Source organism: Vulpes vulpes, chromosome 14 (assembly GCF_048418805.1).
Source record: "Vulpes vulpes isolate BD-2025 chromosome 14, VulVul3, whole genome shotgun sequence".
NCBI lineage: Eukaryota > Metazoa > Chordata > Mammalia > Carnivora > Canidae > Vulpes > Vulpes vulpes.
The window spans coordinates 100,808,679-100,834,110 of record NC_132793.1 but is presented as its reverse complement, the minus strand read 5'-3'; the positions used below and the strand labels follow the sequence as shown (position 1 = coordinate 100,834,110).

General features: G+C 52.9%; 1 protein-coding gene across 1 annotated transcript; it reads left to right on the top strand.

Moving 5' to 3' along the window:
• The first annotated feature begins 2,576 nt into the window (after positions 1–2,576).
• ANPEP (alanyl aminopeptidase, membrane) lies at positions 2,577–25,259 on the top strand. Its single transcript, XM_026000983.2, has 21 exons — positions 2,577–2,760; positions 9,946–10,780; positions 11,348–11,490; positions 11,604–11,743; positions 12,163–12,289; positions 12,372–12,526; positions 12,753–12,866; positions 12,973–13,116; positions 13,271–13,336; positions 13,482–13,547; positions 15,041–15,216; positions 15,484–15,563; positions 16,770–16,903; positions 17,034–17,089; positions 17,912–18,059; positions 21,153–21,244; positions 22,005–22,115; positions 22,239–22,406; positions 23,239–23,379; positions 23,797–23,878; positions 24,645–25,259. The coding sequence occupies exons 2-21, from the start codon at positions 10,173–10,175 to the stop codon at positions 24,795–24,797; spliced, it is 2,904 nt and encodes a 967-aa protein (XP_025856768.1). The 5' UTR covers positions 2,577–2,760; positions 9,946–10,172; the 3' UTR covers positions 24,798–25,259.
• The last annotated feature ends 173 nt before the right edge of the window (positions 25,260–25,432 follow it).

Below are 25,432 nucleotides of genomic sequence, written 5' to 3'. Positions count from 1 at the left end.
CTATTTCTACTTCAGTCATTGCTGATTCACTTAAAAATAATTTGTGGAGGGACGCCTGGGTGGCTCAGCAGTTAAGCGTCTGCCTTTGGCTCAGGGCGTGATCCCAGGGTCCCAGGATTGAGTCCCACATCAGGCTTCCTGCATGGAGCCTGTTTGTCTCTCTGCCTCTCTCTCTCTCTCTCTCTCTCTCTCATGAATAAATAAATAAATAAAATCTTTTTAAAAAATAATAATTTGTGGATATTCTTCATATACTAGAGAAGTCATCCCTCTGCCTGTGTCATGAGTTGCACAACCATCCCCCCAGCCCCGGCCCTCTACACACTGCTCCTAGTTTAAAGTTTTTCTTTTGACTTTGCTTGCTGTAGTTTTTGCGATGCCGAAATTTTTATTTGTTTTTGTAATCAAATTTATGAATCTTTTGAGACTTTAGGTTTTGTGTAATACTTAGAAAGGACTTCCCCACTCTGGGGTTTGTGCTTTTTGGCTTTTTATTTTGTTTTTGTTTTGTTTTTTTAATTCTCCCATGGGTCCATTTAGTAGTTAGAAAACATGATTTGTTTTTCATGATGGGATATACTTCATCATATGGGAAAACCATAATGTATTTAACCAATCATCTGTAGCTGAACATTTAGGCTATTTCTGACTTTCCTGAATTATAAGTCATACTTCAGTAAAGAGCCTGGTCCATAAATATTCTTTTAAAATTTTATTTGTTTGTTTGTTTGTTTATTTATTTGAGAGAGAGACAGAGCACAAGCAGGGGGAGGGGCGCAGGGAGAGGGACAAGGAACAAGCAGGCTCCCCACATAGTGAGGAGTCCGGCATGGGGCTCGATCCCAATATCATGACCCGAGCTGAAGTCAGAAGCTTAAGCAACTGAGCTGTCCAGGTTCCCCAAATAATCTATTTCATTGGGCTAGATTCCTGAAAGCAGCCTTCATTCCTGTCCCCAAACTGCCCTCCTGAAAGTTGGGCTGCACTTCTGCCACAGAGGCATGTTTACTCCTCTCAAAATGTCCTCAGAGCCTAAGGCAGAGTGGCAGGGACCTAGGGTGGAAGATTCTCTCCTGGCCTGAGTGAGCCTTTCCTTGGCTTTATAGCCATAGAGCAGATAATGTGAAATATGCTGGAGGAGGGGGTGAGACAGGATGAGACCCGAGAAAGAGAAGGAAAACCTACAGTAGCTGCTAGGGTCTCACTCAGAGCCTACCTACTCTTACTTTACACACATGTCTATATTCCAATAAACTTTGTGATCTGGCTTTTAAGAGCACGGCAACAAATTAGGAAGCAGAAACAAGACTGCTGCTTAGAGGCTCCCTGGTCCACAGTATGGTTTCCAAAGGAAGAGCAAGTGAAAGTATCATAAAATGGAGTTAGAAAGTGAGTCTGGACCATGCAGCACAGTGCTAACTGTCCCACAGATCCCAGCAATGGATAAGGAGGAGTGGATTAGATCAGGTGATCTCTAGATGTGCTCCTCAACCTGAGGTTCTGGCAGGCATCCTGAATACTGTGGTAGGCAGAATAATGCCCCCGTCCCCAAAGATGTCCTCCTAGTCCCCAGAATCTGTGACCACGTTACAGCTACGTGACAAAGAAGAATGAAAGTTGCAGATGGAATTAAAATACCTAACCAGGTGATGTTAAAATCGGGAGATTATCTTGGCGGACAATGTAATCACAAGGATCTTAAAAGTAGAAGCAGGAGGCGGAAGAAGAGTTAGTGTTGGACTGATACAACGTCAGAAAGATGGGACCATTGCCAGCTTTGAAAAACTGGTGGCAGCCACAAACCAAGGAATGTGGGTGGCCTCTGCAACCTGGAAAAGGCAGAGAAGTAGATGCTCCATAGAACCTCCAGGAGGAGGCCCTGCGGACACCCGAGTTTAGCCCAGAGGACCCATTTTGGATTTGACTAATGGAATTGTAAGGTAATAAATGGGCATTGTGAAGTTTGTGCTAATTTGTTACAGCAGCCAGAGGAAAGGAAGAGAGTATGATCTGGTACTGCCCAGTAGAATGACGCCCCTGGAAGAAGAGTGCCCTGCCCTTGGTTGCACAACGCCTGGAAGCAGAATCTGAAGGAGAAGCACATGCATATTCTGGCTCTGGTCTCTCTCTCTCTCTTTTTTTTTTTAACTTATGTACGTATGTATGTATTTATTTAGCTAAGTCCTGCTGCGTCTCTGCCTTCTTGATGATGAAGGTATTACCGAAGTTAAATTCTGTGGTGGCAGGCATGATTCCGTGATCTGCAACACTCATGTTCAGGGGATGCCAGTCGCCTTCTGGAGTAGTGCTCTGCCCCCACCCTCAACTCCCAGGGCGAAGCGCTGCGCCCCTCCCTCAGGGGCACGTGCCGCCCAGATGTGGAGGGGCGGGGCGCTGGGGCTCTGCGCCCCAGCTGGGCTCGCAGGGCAGCGCGGTGGGGGGGTGCGCAAGGGATCGGGACCCCAGGGCGCTTCCAGGCGGCGCGGCCGGCCCGGCGGAGCGGCCCCCCACCCGCGGGGGGCTCCGGGGAATGGGAGGGCTGGGAGGGCTGGGGGGGCACGGGTCGGCGGAGCTGCGGGCGCGCGGCCGGAAAGGGGTTAACCCTGAGGAGTAGTGGTCGGGTCAGGTTACTTCCCTTTAAAAAGCCGGGGAAAGGAGGAGTCAGGCCCTGGAGGGGCAGTTCGGTGGCCGCCTGGCTCGCCGCGGCGTAGTCGGGGAGAAGCTCCCAGCGGCCTGGGTCGGGCGCCTCTGCGGCTGCAGGCAAGTGGGGCGTGGAGGGGCTGCCGGGCGGCTGCGGGGCGGCTGCGGGGCCGCGGGGGCGGCAGCCCGGGCGAGCGGGGACCAGGACGCAAGCGCAAGCAGAGCGCCCCACGTCTGCTGCCCGCGCCCCCTTCTCAGACGTGTACACTGAGGCCCAGGGAGAGCGAAAACTCTCTTCTCCTCTCCTGCCTCTCCTCCTCCTCTTCTTTTTACAAAAGTTTATTCCTAAGTGTACAACAGGTTCCAAGGCAACACTTCGTTCTAGATGAAGGTGGCAGCAGATGCTGTGGTAGGGAACCCAGATGTTTCCCCAGGAATGGAATGAAGCATCGCCCACTGCCCCCGGCACGGGAAGGGCTTCTGGTGCCAGAGTTCTTCATTGCACCGGGGAGGGGAGGGGGGGGCTTCCCCTGGGGGAGCCCGGGGCGGGGTGCGGGTGGTGGTGGTAGGAGTTTCTCCTGCTCCTGCTCCTGTTTCTGTTCCTGCCTGAGCGCTTTATCTTGACCCCCCTCCTTGGCCAGCTTCTCGGGCTGCTTCAGGGGCTTCTTTTTGCCGTCTTTGCCGCGGGCCCAGGTGCCTGCTGCTCCTTCCGGGGCCTCGCCACCAGAAGTGTGAGGAATTCTTTTGGCAGACAGCCCACGGTGATCTTGTGGCCTACTAGCCCACTTTCCTATGGAGTCTTGGAGTCTAAGGCTAGACCTTCGTGGAAGAAGGTTGAGCTGCTTCCATTTCGCAGATGGGGAACAGGCCCAACTGTGTGAGGCAACCCAGCTCCACTCTGGATTCCCACCACCCACCCCAGCCGCTGGGGGCCTGGGGCCCAGCTCCTTACCACTCCCGCACCCCTCGTCAGGTCTTCCAGCCCTTCTGCTTGAAGTTTTATTGCTAAGCATTCTGAGGAGATAGCAGGGGTCCCCACATTGGAAGGGGCCAGGGGAGTGGAATTGGGCATAGTTCCTCAGCTTGTGGCTCTGGTGGAAGGTCCAGGACCCCTTGCTGGGTGCTCTTGGACAGTCTGAGAAGGATGGCAGGGACAGTGGGCCAGCTGCTCACACCGAGGCCCCTTGGTGCTGTCATCCATAAGGACAGCCATCACCACCTGCCTGGGCCCCACTCCAGGTATCATCAAAGACCCCACAGTGGCCCCAGCTGCAGCCATGGAAGTATAGCTGGGGTCTTCCACAGGCCTGTGCCTGGTAGCAGCCCCCAGCACTGCCCTGCTACCAAGAAGTTCCACTTCCTAGAGCCACACCTGGCTTCCAGTCCTGGTCTGGAGGCATGGGGCTCATAGCACCACTTGCAGAGCCCCCAAGCTGGCTTGCATCAGATTTTCAGCATCTTGGTCATTCCCTACAACAGCTGCTTCAGCTCCATGACCCTTAATGTACCTATAAAATTCAGAAAGAGGGGGCACCTGGATGGCTCAGTCAGTTCAGCGTCTGACTCTTGATTTCAGCTCAGATCATGATCTCATGTGAGATCTCTTAATGTGTGATTAAGCCCCGCGAGCTTTATGCTGAGCTTAAGGGATTAAGCTTGGGATTCTCTCTCTTTCCCTCTGCCTCTATTTCACCCCTGTAAGGGGTGTGTGTAAGGGCCCCTGTAAGCACGTGCATGCGTGCTCACTCTCACTCTCTCAAAAATAAAATAAAATAAAATAAAAATTCACAAGGGACACACAGTTCCCCTAAAAGGTGATCAGACCTTTCATCCTGCCCAGATCTGCCTTTGTGACTTACTATCATGTGTTGTGCTAAAAGGTATTTGTCTCCTCCAGCCAGGAGAAAATGTAGGATGGGTTGGGAGAGTGTTTTATTATTTTGGGAGGGTGCATGTATAGTTAAGCCTACAAAAGCTGCCACTAACTAGCTGTGTGACCTTGAGCAAGTCACTTAATCTCCTTCTGCTTTGGTTTCCTCAGCAGCCCATTGGTGGTGATTATCCTGGTGGGGCACATAATAGATGCTCAGTTACACAGATGGGAGCTGTCAGGCAAGATCCACAGCCCAGGGAACCCTGGGTGGCTCAGCGGTTTGGCGCCTGCCTTTGGCCCAGGGCGCGATCCTGGAGACCCGGGATCGAATCCTACGTCGGGCTCCCGGTGCATGGAGCCTGCTTCTCCCTCTGCCTGTGTCTCTGCCTCTCTCTCTCTCTCTCTCTCTCTCTCTCTCTCTCTCTCTCATAAATAAATAAAAAATTAAAAAAAAAAAAAGATCCACAGCCCAGAATGGTCCCTCCTCAGCTGGTGTACTCTCCACCCCCATCCTACCAGGGCCTCTCTGCTCTTTCCCTCCTGAGTGCTCTTCGTTGGGTTAGAAAATCCATTGCAGGAACTAACTTCCCATCAGGGCCTTCTGAGTTCTCACAGGACAGACAGTATCTGATGCTCCCAGAGGAAGCACCCTGGGGGCTGGCCCACACCCAGCCTCATGCAGCTGCAGATAGAGGCCTCAGAAGCTTGGGAGTAGACCAGGGGCTGAAGGGGCCAGCGTGTGCTCTATGCTGGGGGCCTAGCCTCGTCTCCGCCTCCCCCTCATCATTCCTTCGGGACAGACATTTGGGCTTCAGCCTTTAGGACCCAGCCTGCCTGACCCTGCAGGTGATAAGGGGAAACTGAGTGTTAAGTAGCAGCTTACTCAGGGGTCTGGGAGGGAGCCTGGATCACACCCGAATGCTGTTCCTGGGCTCTCCCCACCACACTCCCTCCCAGGCTCCTGGTGTTCCCATGTTAGAATAAAAAGCAGTTTTTACCCCCTACCTCTGAGACTTTTCTTGTTCAGCTGATGTCTCCTACATGTGTGGCTATCTATGCCTTTAATATTCTCCAAGTTGTCAACCTTAATTTTTTTTTTTTTAGTTTAGAAGAACTTTTGTTCTCTAAACCAAAACATAGGCAGAAACATATAAACCCATAGAAAGGCTGCTTTGGTTGCAATGAGGCTGGAGATCCGCAGCTTCTCCCTCATCAAGAGATGAACAGTAAAAGGACACACATTTTGCTCACCTGCAGAAGGGTCCCATTCCAAAGACAGCCCATGGGGGGCGTCACCCCCAGAACCAGACAGGGTGGAGCAGTGATTTCCAAAGTGAGTGCAGTAGTACAAGATGATTTGAGAGGCCACCTAGATGAATAGTTTTTAAATCAATAATCATTAATTAAGTTGTACCCAGGAAAAAAACGATAGCTTCACACAACTAATCATGAGTTCCTGGTAATTATGGGTCAAGAGAGTAAGAAGCGATTGATTTGAAGAAAAATATTGGGGTGCCTGGGGGACTCAGTTGAGAATATGACTCTTGATTTTGGCTCAGGTCATGATCTCAGGGTTGTGAGATGGAGCCCCATGTTGCACTCCATGCTCAGTGTGGAGTCTGCTTGGGAATCTTCCCTCCCTCTCCTTCCACCTTGCTTCTCTCTTCTCCCCCTTGCTCCTATACATGTGTGTGCTCTCTTTTTCAAACAAATAAATAAATAAAATCTTTAAAAACACAAGAAAAATATTAAGTGAATAATATACAAGAGTATCACAGGTATGGCAAAACTCCTGAAGGTGATCCAAGAGCCCAGGGAGTATGAGGTATGTGGGTGGGGTGGGGGGTGGAATCTTCCCCGAGAATCAAGTGTCTGAACTATGGGTGAGTTCCATCTTTCAACCACTGGCTCATTTTCTTTTTGATACATCCATTTCACAAGCATGTGGTACCTGCCTGCTGTGTACTAGGTGCTTCCTTCGTGTAGGGGATACTATCCCCATGGTGCTCAAAGTCTTGGGGGTGCTGGGAGGACTGTCCTGGGACAGCATCACTGCAGTGGGCCTCCAGGGGGATAGGTGAGGGAAACACAGAAGCCTCCCAGAGTTTGTTGCAGGTGGGGAGGGGATTGCGATATGTGGCTAGAAGGGGGAGAATGTGGTGAGCTTGAGGAACAGAAAGAGGCCAGTGGGCAGAGCCCAGAGGGTGATAGGGGAAAAAGGCTTGAGATGAGACCAGAGAATCTTGGAGAGCTGTACCATGTCAGACCTAGAAGCCATGGCAAGGATTGTATACTCATTCATTTAGCCAGTATTTGCTGGACTCCTGCCCTGTGTTGGAAATGGAGGAGGCCTACAAAATTAGGGTCTTCCTTTAAGGTGCTTGGGTCCAGTGTCAGGCTTTTGAACACATAGATGGTCTATCCATGAATGCTGTGATAGAGATGTGGACCAGAGGCCAGGGAAGCACAGAAAGGTGAGAGGTCCCGGTCCCCATGCGCAAGAAGGCAGTGACATTTGAGCTGGGTTTTGAAGGATGAGTAGGAGTTTGACAGGAGGGAGAGGAAAGGCATTCCTAGTAGCAGAAACAGGATGAGTGAAAAGGCCCAGCAAGTGTAGGGAAATGACTGCAGTTGGAGCCACAGTAGGCATTGGAAAGAGGAGAGGCCAGACGGTCAAGTTCACAGAAGGTCTTCAGACTCAAGACTGAGATTTCAGTCTACAGGCAGTGAGGAGCCAGAGATTGAGTTTGATCAGGAAAGGAAAATCCTTCAACTGAGGTATGTGGTGAGCTTGGGGACAGCCATCACTGCTCAGTGGGGTGTGAAGATGGCCAGGCTTGGGCCATAGCTCCATGGGCTATGGAGCATGCCTCTCCCTGTGCCCCCAGCCTGAGCTGGCATGGTGCCCGGAGCAGGGACCCCTCATTACAAGGCAATAAGCCGCCTGCTGCACCAACTTTGAAAACCAGAGGCTCTTTCCAAAAACAGTGAAGATTGCAGCCAGCTGGGCGTGTTTTGGCCGTGTCCAAAACAAACAGGAAGAGATCATAGTGGGCCAGGCAGGGCCTCTTTCTTTGTTTGGAGAAGGGATTAGGCCAAGTGGGCTTGTGGGTCTTTCTGCCTCAGAGGTGGGGGGCTGCAGGCCCAGTCAGGGTCAGATTTAAACTTGGTTTAGGGGGACATGTAGCACTCGGTGCCAGCCTACAGGGTTACTATAAAGATGTCCTCCTTAGGCAAATCCTGGCCTCGATAGTAGGAGCCTGGGAGCACATGCCACATCACCCATGGGAGCCACTGTTCCCTCTGTCACCACGCCCTAGCTGAAGCCTTTTCTTGGGCACTTGGCTTCCTGTTAGTGGCTCTTGGCCATCAGCCCAGGCCTGAGGAGGGTGGCTTTTGGCCACCACAGTGGGAAGTACACACTGTCCAGACCAGGGCTCCATAGGTAGGTCTCTAGAGAGAAGTAAAGAAATACATGTCAAGGGCTCAGAACACCCCCAGTCTGAAAGATGGGCATGAAGGATTCCCCTGAAGATCCTGCACTCAGACCCTCACCTCCGCTGGCTAGATGACAGGTGGCAGTCCTTCATTCTTGTAGTTATGCATGAATAAATCAATGTAAGGGTCCATTCAATTCATGTGAGCTTTCATCTACGAAGCATTCTCTCAGGCTCAGGGGAAGGCTGACCCAAGCCAGGGCAGGGAGTCGTAGATGCATGAGGTTCTTAAAGAGCTTACAAGCTGATGGAACAGGCATATGTGAGCCCTGAGATACATTTGGCCTGAACAAGAGCACTGCTTGTCTGCATGTTTGGAGGAAGGTTCAGAGAAGGGGCAGGAAGATTCAGGCAGGCATTTCTCTCAGGGCCAGAGTGGGGACAGGGACAGGGATGGAAATGGACTAGAAAGACTTCAAATAAGCAGTGACTCCTGAATCAATTCATGCATGTGTGCGTTCAACAAATATGTATTGAGCACCTGCTATGTGCCAGGCATACCAGGAAGTAGCCAAAGGCCTGCTTTCATGGGGACTGCAGTTGCTGAGAGAGAGGACTCAAGTCTTTACCACACAGATCAAACGGAAAACTAACAACTGAGTTATAGGGCTTTGATGAAGAGGTTTGTGGTACTACTGGAACCAGTAGGGACTTGACCTGGTCAGGAAGGTTGAGGTGGCTTCTCTGAGAAAGACTTAAAGGATGAATAGGAAATAACTAGAAAAAGAAGGAGGAGAAGATGATCCAGGCATTGGGACAGCATGTGCAAAGGGCCTGTGGCAGAAGTGCTGAAGACCAGAGTGGCTGGACCACTGTCAAGGGAATGTGGTGAAGATGAGGCTGGGAAGTGAGCAGGCTGATGTCACCTGAATTTGTGGGACCTTTAGAAGATTTAATCTGGATTTTGTGAGCAAAATGGGAAGTTTTGGAGTTTTTTTAGATTTTATTTTTAAGTCCTCTCTACCCACAACATGGGGCTTGAACTCATGACCCTGAGATCAAGGGCAGCATGTTCCACTGACTGAGCCAGCCAGGTGCCCCAGCAAGGTTTGAAGCTGTGATGAAAAGTGATCCAGTTCTTGTGACAAACAGGTTTGAGGGGGCCTGAGTGGAAGTGGCGAGTCCATGAGGGGATAGTATCTGCATAAACAAGGAGAGTGGCTTTGACCAAGGACATGGTGAGATGAAGGGATGGGGGCGGAATTGGACATAGAAGTCAATGTCTGAGACACTGGGCTGCTAGATAAGAAAAGTGATATTGAACATTATTTTATTACGTATGATAAGTAGTAACTTCATTGCTATTAAGGATAGGAAAAGAGGCCATGCCATGCTCTGAGTAAGGAAGAAGGGAATGGTGTTTGGGTTCTGCTCTGTAGTGTTTAATATATTTTCTTGTTAAATCTGTGCAACAAAGCGGAAAGGTGAGTCCTATTTTCTATTTATGAGGAGAGAACTCTCAGCAAGGTAAAATTACCTGCCTAAGCTCGCAGCTGGGAAGAGGGTAAACCTCCACCAGCCTCCTCTCTTAAAAAAAAAAAAAAAAAAAAAAAGGCAAAACATCTTCTTCCTCCTCAATATGCTGGAGAGTTGGGATAGAAGTTTTTGGCAAGAAGGGATGAGAAGGAGAGACCTCCTGCCCTGGAAGATCGCAAGGGAGGCTAGGACCGTGCCACTGAGGAGCCCTGGGTGTCCTGCCAGGATCCAAACCATAGGGGTGACCCGAGACACACCTGACTCAAACCAGAAACTGACTCTCCTCTGCATCTCCCACCTCCCACTCCTGGGAAGTCCTTCCTTGACTCTGACCTCACCTGACCTGCTTCTGTCCCCACTGTCACAGCATGCAGGCTCACTGCCACCCAGCCCCGCTGCTCCTTCTCCCTGCACCCTCTTCCTGCAGCCTATGACTGGACGCCGTTTGCTCCCCAACAGGCACCCCGGCGCGCAGTGTCTGGATCTCCTCCCTCTCCGGAACCTGAGCACAGGGTGCCCCTGCCCCATCCACTGACCTTTGCCTGTGTGAGCCCTGGTTAATTTTTTGCCCAGTCTGTGGGCTGTGGGGCTCCTCCTTCTGCCTCCCAGGGATATAAGTCTGGCCGAGGCTCGCTTGCTTCTCGCCGTCCTGAACCTCCCCCAGCTTCCCCGCCCCTGCCCTCACCATGGCCAAGGGCTTCTACATTTCCAAGGCTCTGGGCATCCTGGCCATCGTCCTGGGCATTGCAGCCGTGTCCACCATCATCGCTCTGTCTGTGGTGTATGCCCAGGAGAAAAACAAGAACACCGAGAGCTCCCCAGTGAGCTCCCCAGTGAGCCCCACAAACCCCAGCACCACCGCGGCTACCACCTTGGACCAAAGCAAACCTTGGAACCATTACCGCCTGCCCAAGACTCTGATTCCCAGCTCCTACAACGTGACGCTGAGGCCATACCTCACCCCTAACAGTAATGGCCTGTACACCTTCAAAGGCTCCAGCACAGTTCGCTTCAGGTGCAAGGAGTCCACCAGCATGATCATCATCCACAGCAAGAAGCTGAACTACACCAGCATCCAGGGACAGAGGGTGGCCCTGCGGGGTGTGGGGGGTTCCCAGGCTCCTGCCATTGACAGGACCGAGCTGGTGGAGGTCACCGAGTACCTGGTGGTGCACCTGCGGGAGCCACTGCAGGTCAACAGCCAATATGAGATGGACAGTGAGTTTGAGGGGGAGCTGGCCGACGACCTGGCAGGCTTCTACCGCAGCGAGTATACAGAGAATGGTGTCAAAAAGTGAGTTGTGGCTGGGTCTGCACCGGGGGGTAGGGAGGTGGGGGGTGGGCAGGTCCTAGATGCTGAGGCAGAGCTGGATCCTGGGGGCCAAGGGAGGGAGGGCTTGGACTGGCAGGGCTTTGAACTTCCCAGAGGCTTTTGCTGGTTCATGACTGCATCCACAGGTACTGGTGGAGCGGCTACCTAGAAAGCAGCCCTCTTCTGGGGGCCCCCATTCCCCACAATAGGGAGTCAGGGGAAAGTGGTAATAGGGAGTCAGGGGAAAGAGCCTCTGAACAGATAGGAGAACTGGGGCTCACAGGAGAAAAACTTGCCCAAGGTCTCCCGGCTAATACAGGGAGACCTGTATTACCCTGCCAGGACTTTGACTCTGATCTCTCAAAGGAGCGGCCTGTCAGGATCCAGAAGTTGGAAGTGGGGAGGGCAGGGATGAGGCCAGACCGGACTTTCATGCACCCCTTCTCCCACATGCCCAGCAACACATCCTAAATCCCCCACCCCACCTTGCTCACCCTCACGGGTGCAGGCGTTCCACCGGCACCCGCTCTAATATCCTGGTTTGGACAGGGTGCTGGCCACAACACAGATGCAGGCTGCAGATGCCCGGAAATCCTTCCCGTGCTTTGATGAGCCAGCCATGAAGGCCACGTTCAACATCACCCTCATCCACCCCAGCAATCTTGTGGCCCTGTCTAACATGCCGCCCAGAGGTGAGTGGGTCTGTCCCGGAGCCACACACCCTTAGGAAGGAGGCGCCTCCAGGGCTAGGAGGCAGGGCAAGGGAGAGGAGGCATCTCTATGTGCTCGAATGCTCCATGCCTAGGTCCCAGTGTCCCTCTTAACGGAGAACCCAACTGGAGTGTCACTGAGTTTGAAACCACGCCTATCATGTCTACTTACCTGCTGGCCTACATCGTTAGCGAGTTTAAGAATGTGCAGGAGAACACGCCCAGTAACATCCTGGTAAGAAGCTGGGCCCACCTGTCCTTCCCCTGGGATTGGCCCTGGCCGGAGAGATAGTCTTGTTTTAATTCATTTTCATCTAAGCCCCAGATTTGTTTGAATCCCAGCTCTGAGTGATCTTGGACAAGTGTCTTAAATGCTAACCCCCAGTCTTTGCATCTGAAAAATGGGTCTCTCCTCATGAAGGGTGTTCCTAACATGTGGGTGCCAGACATATGGTGGCCATGACTGCTATTATTCCCAAAGGCTCCTCCCTAAGACTCAAAGCCCCTCAGAGACCACCAGCCTTTTCCTCTGCTGCCCACAGCTCTCAGTTTAACTCAGTTGATGCCCTCACTAGCCTACTGGGCCCCTGGGGCTCAGCCCATCTGCACCAGAACCCAGGAGGGACCTCTGACCTGCCTCCCTTGTCTTTGCAGATCCGGATCTGGGCTCGGCCAAGTGCGATCGACCAAGGCCATGGAAATTATTCCCTGGGGGTGACAGGCCCCATCCTAGACTTCTTTTCCAGACATTATGACACACCCTACCCCCTCAAGAAATCTGGTGAGTGAGGGGCCTTGGGGTGGGGGCAGAGGATGGGGCTTCCTCCCCAGAGGCCATCCTGCCAATGGCCTTGCCCTCCCAGACCAGATTGCCTTACCTGACTTCAATGCTGGTGCCATGGAGAACTGGGGGCTGGTGACCTACCGGGAGAGTGCGCTGTTGTATGACCCGCAGTCTTCCTCCATCGGCAACAAGGAGCGGGTGGTCACTGTGATTGCTCACGAGCTGGCCCACCAGGTAGCACCCCCCCCCCCATCCCAGAGAGTGCCGGGAAGTGAACAGGGGGGCTCTGGGAGGAGAGGGCAAAAGTCCTCACTCTGTCCTGGGTATGTGAACCCCACCCTGGACTAACAGCAGAGGGGAGTCCTGCCCAGCACCTGGCACATGGGGGATGCTCACTGAAGGGGAATTCTGGGTCACAGAGCCAGAGTGGCTAACTGGGCTGACCTTCCCTCCCCAACAGTGGTTTGGGAATCTGGTGACCTTGGAATGGTGGAATGACCTGTGGCTGAATGAGGGCTTTGCCTCCTACGTGGAGTACCTGGGCGCTGACTATGCAGAGCCTACCTGGAATCTGGTGAGCCAGCCGCCTAGTGGAGGGGGAAGGGGAGACCCTTGTGTGCAGGGTCGGTGGTCACCCCCCACCAGGTTGGTCCCTCCTCATGGCCACTGGGGATTTGCAGAAAGACCTCATAGTGCTGAATGAAGTATACCGTGTGATGGCGGTGGATGCGCTGGCCTCTTCCCACCCACTGTCCTCGCCTGCCAGCGAGGTCAACACCCCGGCCCAGATCAGTGAGGTGTTCGACTCCATCTCCTACAGCAAGGTACTGAGACAATGGGGAGGCAGGCAGAGGGAGCAGGCACTCAACCCACAGAAGCCACCCCAACCAGGGCTCTGGGAGCACCCGCCCTGGCCAAGGGGGGACACGGGGTCCTGCTGGCACAGCACTGCTTTCTGAGATCCCTGCCCTTCCCCAGGGAGCTTCTGTTCTCAGGATGCTCTCCAGCTTCCTGACTGAGGACCTGTTCAAGAAGGGTGTGGCAGTGAGTACCCTTGGCCAGCCATGGGGGTGTGGGTTGCCCCCGGCCCCTGCCCTGTGTCCCCGAGCCCCGCCCCCCCCCACAGGGACTCAGTGGGAAAGGCTGGGGAGCACCGGTTCTGTGCTCACTGTGGCCTGTCTTTCCACAGTCCTACCTTCATACCTTTGCCTACCAAAACACCATCTACCTGGACCTGTGGGACCACCTGCAGTGGGTCAGTAAAGCCAGCCCCCCAGAGCCGTTTTATTGGGGTCCTGAGATGCTGTAAGTCCCCAGGGGCAGCACATGTGGGAAAGAATGTGTCCAGCTCCACTGGTTACCAGCCCAGACAGGTCATTTGAAGCCTCGGTTGCTCATCTATAAAATGGGTGCAATGATACAGCTCCATGAAGGAGGTGTTAGGAGACCAAGGGTCAGGATCCCTGGCAGGCAACTCGCCCCCCACTGTAGTGAGCTCCGTGATGCAAGCCAAGGATTGCCCTCATCAACCAGATTGCAAAGTTCCTAAGCCTCTTCTGCCTCGAACTTTGGAGTTAGTCATTCTACTTACTCAGCACTCCTGGCTGCCCTGTGCCCCGATGGGTCCCTCCCAGGCATGACTTTGCACACTCCGGCACCCCCAGGACCAACTTTGACCTTGCCACCCAGCCCTGCTTTGTATTCTTGTCCACTCAGACCCCATGCAGCCCTGTCTGGGCAGACCCTCTGACCTTCCCCACCTCCACTCTCCCCTCCCTGCCTTTCTTAGGGCTGGAGTCTGCATCCTCCCATCTTCCCATCACTTCCCCTTCCTTCCAGCAGCCTGATGGACCCCTCCAGAATCGGGAGCCCAGTCCCAGCAGGGAGGGGAGACCCAGGGCCTTGTCATGGAATCACAGATGGCCTCTAGTGCCCCCCACTGGCTGGTCTGCAGCCCAACTTCTATCTGCCAGGAGGCTGGTCCACCCCCACCCCTGCTTCCCCCCTCCTGGAACCTCCCACAACCTGCTGACAGGGGCACCTCACTGCCTTTGTCCCTTCCCTCCACATCCTGGCTCCACTGTCTTCCTGGCCTGCCTCAGTCTCCCTCTCCTTCCTTCCTGCAAAGCTGAGCCCTCCTCCAAACCACGTGCCCCTCTAGCTCCACCCTTCCCTTCTACCTGTTCTGTCCCTGAGCCCCCTCTCTCTGCAGCAGCCCCCAGCTCCCCTCCCTGCTCAGCTTCTGCCCTTCTGACACTCTCCTTCCTCTTTCCTGTCTTTATTTTCTCAGTTATTAACAGATGTTTTTGGCTTTTTGCTGTTATTATAAAAGCAACGTATGTACATGGGAAAAGATGAAAAAAAGACCTGAGAAGACTATAGCAACCACACTAAGCCTATGCCCAGACCACCCACACTCTCATCCTCTCCCTCACTCTGCACCCTGCCTGTTCCTCTCCCCTCTCCTCCTCCAGGGTTGTTCATGCTGGACGCCCCCCTCCCATACCCACCTCCCACAGAAGCAGGGAGTGGGGGGCTTAGATTTGCTTAACCGAAGTGCAACGCACCAAACACCTGGAAGTTCTCAGCCTACCCAACCATTGGCAGCCAAGGAGAGGCAGAGCCTGGCTGAGGACCACCCCCCTCTTGCCTCCCTGCAGGGTGGTGCCAGGTGTAAGGAGGCTGCTGAGGATGGGCGAGGTAGGAGGGGTGGTCCACTGATGGCCGCTCTATCTTGCTCTGCCCCAGGTTTTAGGCAATCAGACAGCCATCAAGCTGCCTTACACAGTGAGCGCCATCATGGACCGCTGGATCCTGCAGATGGGCTTCCCCGTCATCACTGTGGACACCACCACAGGCACCCTCTCCCAGAAGCACTTCCTTCTTGACCCTCAGTCCAACGTCACCCGCCCCTCAGAGTTCAAGTGAGCAGACAGGGTCGCTGACCCAGGCGTCCCAGTGAGGGCTCTGGGGGGCAGTTGCCATGGCACCCCTTAACCATTGCAGGTCCTGGCCTGCTGTGGCCCCAGCCCCAGGGGCTGGAGCCAGGCTCTCCCTCTCTGGCTGGGAAGATGGGAGTGTTTTGTGCTGGAGCTGGGCAGAAATGGGGAGCGGGGCCTGGGCTGCTCATCACTGACCATGTCCAGGAGCTGCTATCTCTCACCACCTGGTTTTGGGGGCTCTTGTTGCAGCTACCTGTGGATTGTACCCATCTCTTCTGTCAAAAGTGGCATACAGCAGGCACACTACTGGATGCCGGACAATGCAAAAGGTAATCCAGCCCTGCCCTAGGGGACAGCAGTTCCACCCCATATTCCTGGGCCCACATCTCCTGGCCCACATTCTGAGGGTCAAGACAGGTTTCAGTGATGGCTTCCTTCATCATTTCATTCAATTAATGGAGCCAACTGCTTTGGTCCTAAGTTTTAATCTGCTGTGTGACCCTTGGCAAGTTATTATCCCCTCTCTGGTCTCCATTTCCTCATCTAGAAAATGGGGCTGAGAACAATATCTAGTTGTGTAAGTTGTGTGAGGACTAAAGAAGAGAATCTACATGAAATGTTTAAAACAGTACCTGGCACAAAGTATGAACAGCCCTGCTCTGCCAGTTACTGAGGACACCAAGCTCAAGGTAATTCATCCTCGGCCTAGGCCAGAACTGCAGGTGAAGAGAAGGAAGATAAGCAGTTAGAACTTTCCAGAGCCATGTTGAATGCTTTAACCGAGGCATGTACAGCTTCCAGGGCATGGGGCAGGAAGCCAGGAATAAGAAAGATTTGGCTTCATGGAGAGGTGAGAGAAAGCTTCCTGGAGGAGGTGAGCAGAGTCTTAGAGGAAGGAGTTGGCCAGGCCCATGGTGGCAGAGATAATAGTAAGTGCAAGGCATAGAGGCAGGAGAGAAGTAAGGCCTGTGACTTGGGCAGAGGTGTGCCCTCAAGGTAGGGCTGGTTCCTGAGGTCCCTGCAGGCTGCAGGACACAGTGGCTGTGTCTTCAGGCCAGGAGAAGCCAGGGAAGGTGGGAAGTGGGCAAGGACCACCTCTATGGAAGGACTTCCTCTGGCTGCCCGGAGAAAGGCTGGAAGGGAGGGAAGAGAGGGGCAACACTGAGGAGTTGACTGGCTGGGAGGCATTGCCTGAGCCTCCTCCTCAGTGACTGGGGGATGATGTTGCTGTTATGAGCTGGGGAGGAGGAGCAGTAGCCTGGGGAGTGCGGATGGAGATATCTGGGTGGCTTTCACTGATCCAGCCACGTGGAGCCTATGGGAGGCAGGGTGGGCAGTGAGGGGCAGAGATGGCACTAGGTCCATCTGAAGTCACCGGCAGTCCTGTGCTTCTTCTCCTCCCCTCTCCTCAGCATCACCCAGGGCTTGAGGGCCAGACAGTGCCAGAGGCTACATGGGAGGCTGCTCTCACCAAGGCCAAGGGTCAGCCTGTGGCCTTCTGAGCAGCACCATCCAGTGCTGGTCTTTCCCCACAGTCCAGAATGACCTGTTCAAAACCACCGGTGATGAGTGGGTCCTGCTGAACCTCAACGTGACGGGCTACTACCTGGTGAACTATGACCAGAACAACTGGAAGAAGATCCATACTCAGCTGCAGACAGACCTGTCGGTGGGTGTCTGCCCCCCCCCGCCCCCGCCCAATTGTCCTCCTACCAGGCCCGGGCCAAGGATGGTGCACCAGACAGCCGGGCCTGCCCCCACCACCCACCTGAGGTCACATCCTCTGTTGCCCCTTCTAGGTCATCCCTGTCATCAACCGGGCTCAGGTCATCCATGACACCTTCGACCTGGCCAGGTGAGTACCCTTTCCCTCTTAGGCACAGCCCAACTCAGGTCTGGTGACATTAGCAAGAGCTGCCCCATAATGAGAGCAGTGCTCTTCCTGTTGGCCTTACCCTCCGGGGCACAGGGCAGCAGGCTCCCTGTGCTGCTGCACACCCCCAGATAAGGCATCTGAGACTTAGTTTGAGTGCTTTACCTAGGGTCACACAGAAGTAGCCCCTGAGGGCCAGACGCAGGCCTGTCCACCTCTAGCACCATGCTGTGCTGCACAGCACCAGGCTTTTTCTGAAGCTTCACAGGGTGCCAGGTGACCATGCTAAGTGCTAAAAAAAAAAAAAAAAATCTGGGCAGGACAGGACAGGAGATGCTGTACCTACTGCATCCCCAGCAGGTGCTCAGCCCTCTGATTTAAGTGATGTCTCCAGAGACGTGGACATTTATGAACCAAATGTGCACACACAGCCTGAGAAGGAGGGGGAAGGAAGGGACGGAGAGCCAAGAAAATCAGAGAAGAGGTGGGCTGAATAAGGAGCACAGACTTTTTGTACTTAGGAATCTCAGCTCTGTGGCCTTAGGCAAATCACATGACCTCTCTGAGCCTCAGTTTCCTGTTTGTAAAATCGGGATAATACGCAAGGGAATGTGATTGGCAGCAGCTGAGGGCAGGGCCTGAGCTGGCCTTGTTTGTGGTAGCAGCCAGCGTCCATGTCCCCCAGCCCATCCACAGTGAACCCCAGAGCTGGTGCAGCTGGGGCTCCACGACCTCAGGTTCCACGAACGGGTCAGGGTTCCTTTAGTGTGGCTGACTTACTTGAACCTCTCTGTTTGTCCCCAGTGCCCAAATCATCCCTGTCACTCTGGCGCTGAACAGCACCCTCTTCCTGATCCAAGAGACAGAGTACATGCCCTGGGAGGCCGCCCTGAGCAGCCTGAGCTACTTCAAGCTCATGTTCGACCGCTCTGAGGTCTACGGCCCCATGAAGGTACAGGAGGTCATGGCAGGATCCAAGGACCACTTGACTCATTGTCTGGAATTGCATCATTAGGGGGTTAACAGAAACATGGTCTGGGTGGTGGGACCCTTCAGGACGACACAACACCAGGTGCTATGCTGAGAGCAGGCCAGGCAGAGAGGTGAGAGGGCTGTGGGATGAAGGGAGCAGGGATTGACAAACTGAACAGGTTGGGGAGGACATAGAAAGGACCCAGACTTCTAGCGGGGTTTGCTGTTTTGGAAATTAGCACTGTCAGGAGCACAGAAAAAGCCACTGAGCTGGGAGTTGGAGGGCCCCACTTTTACCAGCTGTGTGGCTTTGGCCAACTCTCATCAACCCCAGTGAACCCCTCTGTGAAATGAGGGAGGTGCAGGTGTTAACAGCTGTGAGCTTGGGGTAGCAGCAGGGAGCACATATGTTGAGGCTCCCATGGGGGAGACCAGAGGGAAACTCGGCAGTTTCACCGGAAAAAAAAAAAAAAAAAGCACCTAAGCCCCTTAAATGTCCAACAGCTGGGGATTGGTTAAGTAAACTACAAGATCCATTTCATGGAATAGTACACAGCCCTTAGATGATACTTGAAGATATCTTTTTGTTTATTTTTTGAGAGAGAAAGAGAGAAAGTGACCTAATGGGTGAGATTGGGTGGGGGGCAGAGGGAGAGGGAGAATCTTAACCAAATCTGGACTCTGCGCCCAGAATGGAGCCTAACGTGGGGCTCAATCTCACCACCCTGAAATCATGACCTGAGCTGAAATCAAACAAGTATCCAAAAAAAAAAAAAAAAAGAAAAGAAATAAATAATGAGGCACTTAACAGTCTGAGCCACCCAGGTGCCCCTTGAAGAGATCATTTTTACTTAAAAAATTTTATTTTCCTTTAAGATTTTATTTATTTATTCATGAGAGACACAGAAAGAGAGGCAGAGACATAGGCAGAGGCAGAAGCAGGCTCCTTGCAGGGAGCCCCATGTGGGACTCGATCCCAGAACCTCGGGATCATGACTTGAGCTGAAGGCAAAAGCTCAACCACTGAGCCACTCAGGTGCCCCTGGACCCAGAATTTACCTGGGTTTGGAAGGTTCTAGGTTGGAAATTGTTCCTCAGAGATTTTCAGGCCTTGCTCTACGGACTCCCAGCCTCTTGTGTTGCTATTGAGAAGCTCAGAGTCTTGCTCATTCCTGGTTATTTGAATGTGGCTGTTCTCTCCCTTCTAGAATCCTGTGGGCTCTTTTCTCAATCCTAGTGGGCCTTTGCATGAGTCTTTCTCCTCCTCCTCCCCTTTCCATCTGGACCTTTTAGCATTGCTCCCTAAGACATCCCTCCCCTCCTTGCTGTTGGGTTCTCTCCTTCCTAGGCCCCTGTTAATCCAACTTACTGTTCTTGTGTTGGCCCTCTGATTGTCCTCTGACTCCCAGCTTCCAGCTCGCTGACTTTCTGTTCTGCCCTCTGTGATGCACCACCTCTCCACCTGGCAGGCCACCTCTCTGCTACAGACTGCTGGCATTTCTTCTGTCACACGTTTAAACTTCCAAGTCCTGGTCCTGGTTCTAGCATCTTATGCAAATCTTCTCTGGACATTCAGAAGGTATTCATCTCAGGCTTTTACAAAGCTTTCTTTTTTTCCCATTGACTTGTTTCCTGAGTCTTCTGGTGTTTTTGGTCTTTGGAGAGACCACATCAGAGGCTATGCTGCCTCCTTTGGATTTGAGGGTGAGGCAATAAAAAGCCATTGGAAGTTCCGTGCAAAGGTCACATGTGTCACCTGCAGGTCTCGTTGGGGAGGTGGGATGACTGGGTAGCCAAGTGATTCCTCATGGGGACCCTCAAATATTAGTAGCCACTGGGCACCTGGCTGGCTCAGTTAGAAAACCACGCAACTCTTGACTTTGGGGTCGTGAGTTCGAGCCTCACATTGAATATAGAGATTACTAAAAAAAAGAAAAAGAAAAAAAAATTAGTATCTATGAGTGTATTTCTCTGAGACCAGAGAGTCATCTTCTATCTTATATAACAAAGCTGGTGATGCTCATTCTTTGGGATTGAGGGTCAGGGAAGAAACTGGAGATCTCTGCATTCAGGATATAAACTTTCACCTCTGGGCCTCTCTGCAGTCTGCCAACCCTTCCCCTGTGTCTGGTGACCGCCAGTTCTGAGTCCCCACACATTGGGCCTCACCCACGGTGGGGGTGGGGAGGGCAGGGTGCTGCCTGCTGCCAGAAGAGAAGTGGGAGCTTGGGGGGTTTAATTGTTCCTGCTACAGACTTTGACTCCTTAGCTCTGTGTCCACCCCTGCCACACCCCTGCCCACTGCAGCCCTGTCCCTCTGACCCTGAGCCCTGTCTTGGCCAATCTCACTTCCAGTTCCATGCACCCCTCGGCAGGTGCTGTGCTGCAGGCCGTGCCACTCTGCTCTTCCATCCCTCTCTCTCCACCTTCCAGCTCCTTGTCTGCGCAGGGCCCTCATCCACTCCGGTTTTCCTTCCTATTTCCTTTGTTCTTGGAAGTTTATTCCTTTAACATTTGGACGTGGATGCCGATTGGCACACGTGGCGATCTACCCCGTTGCACCAGAGTCTGCAAGGGGTTTTGATCATGTGAAGCAGGGCTTACATTCCAGTGTCAGGGACAAAGAGCAGTGTGCAGACTTATAGAAACATTAGGTAGAAGAGGAAAAATAAGGGGTGAACTCACCAACTTGAAAATCATAGTTTAGGGAAGCTCCTGGGTGGATTTTATTTTCTGCAGAGGCTGCTCCCACAATACATATGTGATATTTAGCATCGGGCAGCAGGGGTGGTGGGACCCAACACTGTATGAAAAAGTGGTAACATGAGCACATGGAGTGTTAGACTGGCAGAGGGAGGGAGGGAGAACCTGAGACCGGTCAGCTGACAGCTGGCCTAGCCCCGGACCCTTTGCACACTGGCCAGTCCCGGGCAAGACCCAAACCTCCAGCCTCTTCACTTCTGTGCCATTAGCCCTTGCTACACCTACCCACCCACGTCAGAGGGTGCATGGGGCTCAGAGCGGTCAGGCATGAGTCTCACCCTCAAAGCTCTTTGTGTTTTCTTCCCCCCAGAACTACCTGAGGAAGCAGGTCACACCTCTCTTTAATTATTTTGAAAAAATCACCAAAAACTGGACCGATCACCCACAGACCCTCACAGAACAGTGAGTATGCAGTTGAGAAGCTCAGGGCCTTGCTCGTTTCCTCATTCCCAGAGGTCATGGGCGCCCCAGCCACCCTGACCTGAGGAGTCCAGAGCACAGCCCTGCAGTATCCTCCTTTGGAAGACATCTCTGGACCAGGGCAACCAGCAGGGAAAGAACCCCTCCTAGGAGTAGGAGGTGGCCTGCCCTAAGGCTCTTTGTGGCCTGTGGGGCCGTCTGGCCCTTTGTACAAGAGACCAAACTGAAACTCTGAGGTCCCTCACTGGCTTGGTCATTTATTTTATTTTAAAGATTTATTTATATATTTGAGAGCAAGAGAGCAAGAGCACATGAGCTGGGGAGGGACAGAGGGAGAGAGAGAGAGAGAGAGAGAGAGAGAGAGAGAGAGAGAGAGAACCCCCAGCAGATTCCCCACTGAGCACAGAGCCCAATGTGGGGCTCGATCCCAGGACCCCCTGAAATCAGGACCTGAGCTGATATCAAGAGCTGGTTGTTTAACAGAGCCACCCATGCGCCCCTTGGTCATTTAGATTCTAAATGTTCAAATTGGGGCTGGAGCCTGTGCTGACCCCTCTAGGTCCCTGGGCTGCCCAAGGCACAGAGCAAACAGAGGAACCCAGTGGGTGGGATGGACTGCAGCCTCAGACAGAGCCTGGGCCGTGCCATCCTCTCCAGAGCTGTGCATCAGCAGGGGAATCTTTACCAGAGTCTAGGCCAGGTAACCCATGGGCCTGCTGACCAAGTGTCACCCCTGGGACAGGTACAACGAGATTAATGCCGTCAGCACCGCCTGCACGTATGGGGTTCCTAAGTGTAAGGACCTGGTCTCAACTCTTTTCGCAGAGTGGAGGAAGAACCCCCAAAATAACCCGTGAGTGTACCCCTCCTTCTCCCCCAACCTCCATCTGTCCCACAAACCCATAGCCACGTCCTCATCAGACCCTCATCCTACCCTCCCTGCTCTTGCTCTACCCGACACCCCCACCCTCGCCAGGATCTACCCCAACCTGCGGTCTACCGTGTACTGCAACGCCATTGCCCAGGGTGGCGAGGAGGAGTGGAACTTTGTGTGGGAGCAGTTTAGGAACACTTCGCTGGTAAACGAGGCTGACAAACTCCGCTCAGCCCTGGCCTGCAGCACCCAGGTCTGGATCCTGAACAGGTGAGGACTGGGTCCGGACGGGGCTGAGCACATTTCCCTCCCCACTGGGAACCAGGATCTCCACATGAGAGACAATGAACCAGCCGGGCCTCCACACTCTCATTTACGGGGGATCCCCATAAACTTGTACAATGGGGGCAGTATGTTCCCCATTTTACAGATGAGAACACTGAAGCTCAGAGAAGCCAAACAATTTGCCCAAAATCCAGAAGTTTTAGTAAGTGGTGAAGTCAAGATCTGAACCCAGATCTGCATCCATGTCTCATGTTTTTAACTGCTGCGGCTTCTTGGCCTGTAGTTGACAGCAGCTCAGTTTAACTTCACCAGGGACTCTGGTGTAGCTGGACCTGAGTACTTTGGAGGTGCAGGCGGGCATGCCTCACAGTCTGGGATGAGGGCTCCTGGCTCCCCCCATGTGCCACATATACCAGACCATGTGCCATATATCTCCCAGACTCCAGTGAAGAGCCTCCCTCAATGTCAAGGACAAGAGTAGCCACTCTACCTGGTACAGGGCTCTGGGCTCTGGGAGTCCTTCCTTTACTCAGTCATTCATGGTCAGTCATCAGATATTTATCAGGCACCTGGTCCATGTCAGGCATGACCCTTGGCATTAGCCAATGACCCCACCGAGGAGACTCAATGTCCCATTAGGCAGAGGGAGGTAGCACTAAGGGATCTTCAGCCCGTAGTAGGGTAAAGAGATACTAAGAGGCTACAGGAGAGGTGTGGGCGAGGTGAGCATGGGACCCTTTGCTGTCCTGGATCCTCTCTCGAATCATATGACTCTAGCCCTTGGAAGTGTCACTAACACAACATCCTGCCCTCACAGGTACCTGAGTTACACCCTGAACCCTGAACTCATCCGGAAGCAAGATGTCATCTCCACTCTTAGCAGCATCGCCAGCAATGTCATCGGGCAAAGTCTGGCCTGGGACTTCATTCAGAGCAACTGGAAAAAGCTCTTTGAGGAGTGAGTCTGCGAGAGCATGTTAGAAGTGCCCACTGAGGCTGGAGTGTCCTTGGAGGGAGACACATGTGTCTGTGTGTCTGTGTGCATGGGACACTGCAGGGCTGGAAGTTAGGAGTGCTGACAAATTAACCGAGCTTGAGGTCAGGTGAGGGGCAAATAATGCAAGACAAGACAGGGTCTGGGCTGTCCCTTTTCACCCTCGGGTGGGGGCGGGGGTGAAGAAAATCTAGTTCTCTGGAGAGATAGGAGCAGGGACAGTGCCATCAGACCTGTATTCGCATCCCTAGGGCATGTCATTTCCTCTCATCTATAAGATGAGGACAGTCACAGGGTGGTTGTGAGGATATAGTGTCCCCTGCCAGTCACTGAGCATTAGTTCTCAGTTTCTCATGGCTCTTCTCTCTCCCCACCTTGTAGCTATGGCACCGGCTCCTTCTCCTTCTCCAACCTCATCCAGGCAGTGACCCGACGATTTTCCACTGAGTTTGAGCTGCAGCAGGTAAGCTGCCCCGGCCCGCAGAGGTCCATCCCCTATCTAAAGGGGCATCTCAACCACTGAGCCACCAGGGTGTCCCCAGTTTTTGTATTTTTCATTGCTAGTGTGTAGAAATGTACTATGATCTTTGTACTATGCTCTTGCATCTTGCAACCTTGCTGAATTAGTTAGTTTTAATAGTTTCTTGGGTAGATTCCTAGGATTTTCTGTATGCAAAATCATGTCATCTGCTAATAGAGAGAGTTTTATTTCTTCCTTTCTGGATGCCTTTTATTTCATTTTCTTGCCTAATTATCCTGGCCACACTAGTACTAATACATCTTTTAATCTATGATATTTAAAAAAAATAATACCATTTATTTGTTGAAACAACTAGGTAATTTTTAGTATAGAAATGGCCACTTTTTGAATTTGCTGATTGCTTCCTTGTGGTATCTTGCTTAATTTGTCCCTCTCCCCTCCCTTGATTGGGCTGAGATTATAATTCAATTAAAAACTGAGGGCCAACTCAATAAAGAACCATGCAATGAAGGTCAGATATATCCAGGAGCCAGATTTAAGCATGAGGCTGTTCGTTTTCACCTCTGCCCTAGATGAAGACTTTCTCCTACAGAGAAAGAAGGACAGCCCTTCCTCTCCTGGAGAACAGGCTGTGGCTCTGTTGCCAAGGGCCCTAATGTGGGTGGGAGGACAGAAGACTGGACAGCCCTCTCCTCAAGGCTGTGTTAGAGACCCAGTCTGGGGCTGAGAATTTTCATTTTCCCGGCAGCTGGAGCAATTCAAGGCAAACAACATGGACACAGGCTTTGGCTCAGGCACCCGGGCTCTGGAGCAAGCCCTGGAGAAGACCAAAGCAAACATCAAGTGGGTGAAAGAAAACAAGGAGGCAGTACTCCAGTGGTTCAGAGAAAACAGCCAATAGTCCTTGGTCCTTACCATCACCTGGCCCCCATGGGAGATGCCTGTATGTGCCTGTCCCTGTGGCCCACAGCAGGACCCCATGTCAGACCCTGAGGCAATGATGTCCTCCCCTCAGGGACAAAGTCTCTGGCCCATGTTTTCTCCACTCTGCCCATGGGGGCAGTCCAGTTCCCAATGGCCAGACCGTCCAAGCACCTCCCAAGCCGCTGCCCCTCATGCCAACCCCTACCCCAGGACCGGCCAGGTGTCTGTCACCCAGGGCCCTGGGGCTGATCTCAGGGAAGCCCAGCTCTAGGGCCAGATGAACAGAAGCCCTTGATGGACAATGGATGGCCTTAGGGGAGCAGCCCTGTGCCCTCTCTCACCTTTCCATAGAGATCCTGAACCTGAAGAATCAACAGGGGACAAGATCTATATATTTTTTTTTCTAAGAGAAAATGTAAATAAAGAATTTCTAGATCAATGTCTAGACTCATTGCTAAACTAGAGCAGGAGTGGGTTTGCCCAGCAGCCAGGAAGACTGGGAGGGGAGGTACCTGGGGTGTATGGGACCTCCAGCGGGCAGAGGGCAAGAAGCATCAGCCTGCTGGTCCCTTCTACATAATGCCTGTGTGTCCCTGTGGGGTCTGCCAGCAG

Excerpts from the sequence above, each read along its gene's own strand:
- ANPEP (XM_026000983.2), top strand. The coding sequence starts at position 10,173 with ATGGCCAAGGGCTTCTACATTTCCAAGGCTCTGGGCATCCTGGCCATC. Across the intron at positions 10,781-11,347 it reads ACAGAGAATGGTGTCAAAAA|GGTGCTGGCCACAACACAGA; the intron begins GTGAGTTGTGGC and ends TGGTTTGGACAG. Across the intron at positions 21,245-22,004 it reads CCACAGACCCTCACAGAACA|GTACAACGAGATTAATGCCG; the intron begins GTGAGTATGCAG and ends CCCCTGGGACAG.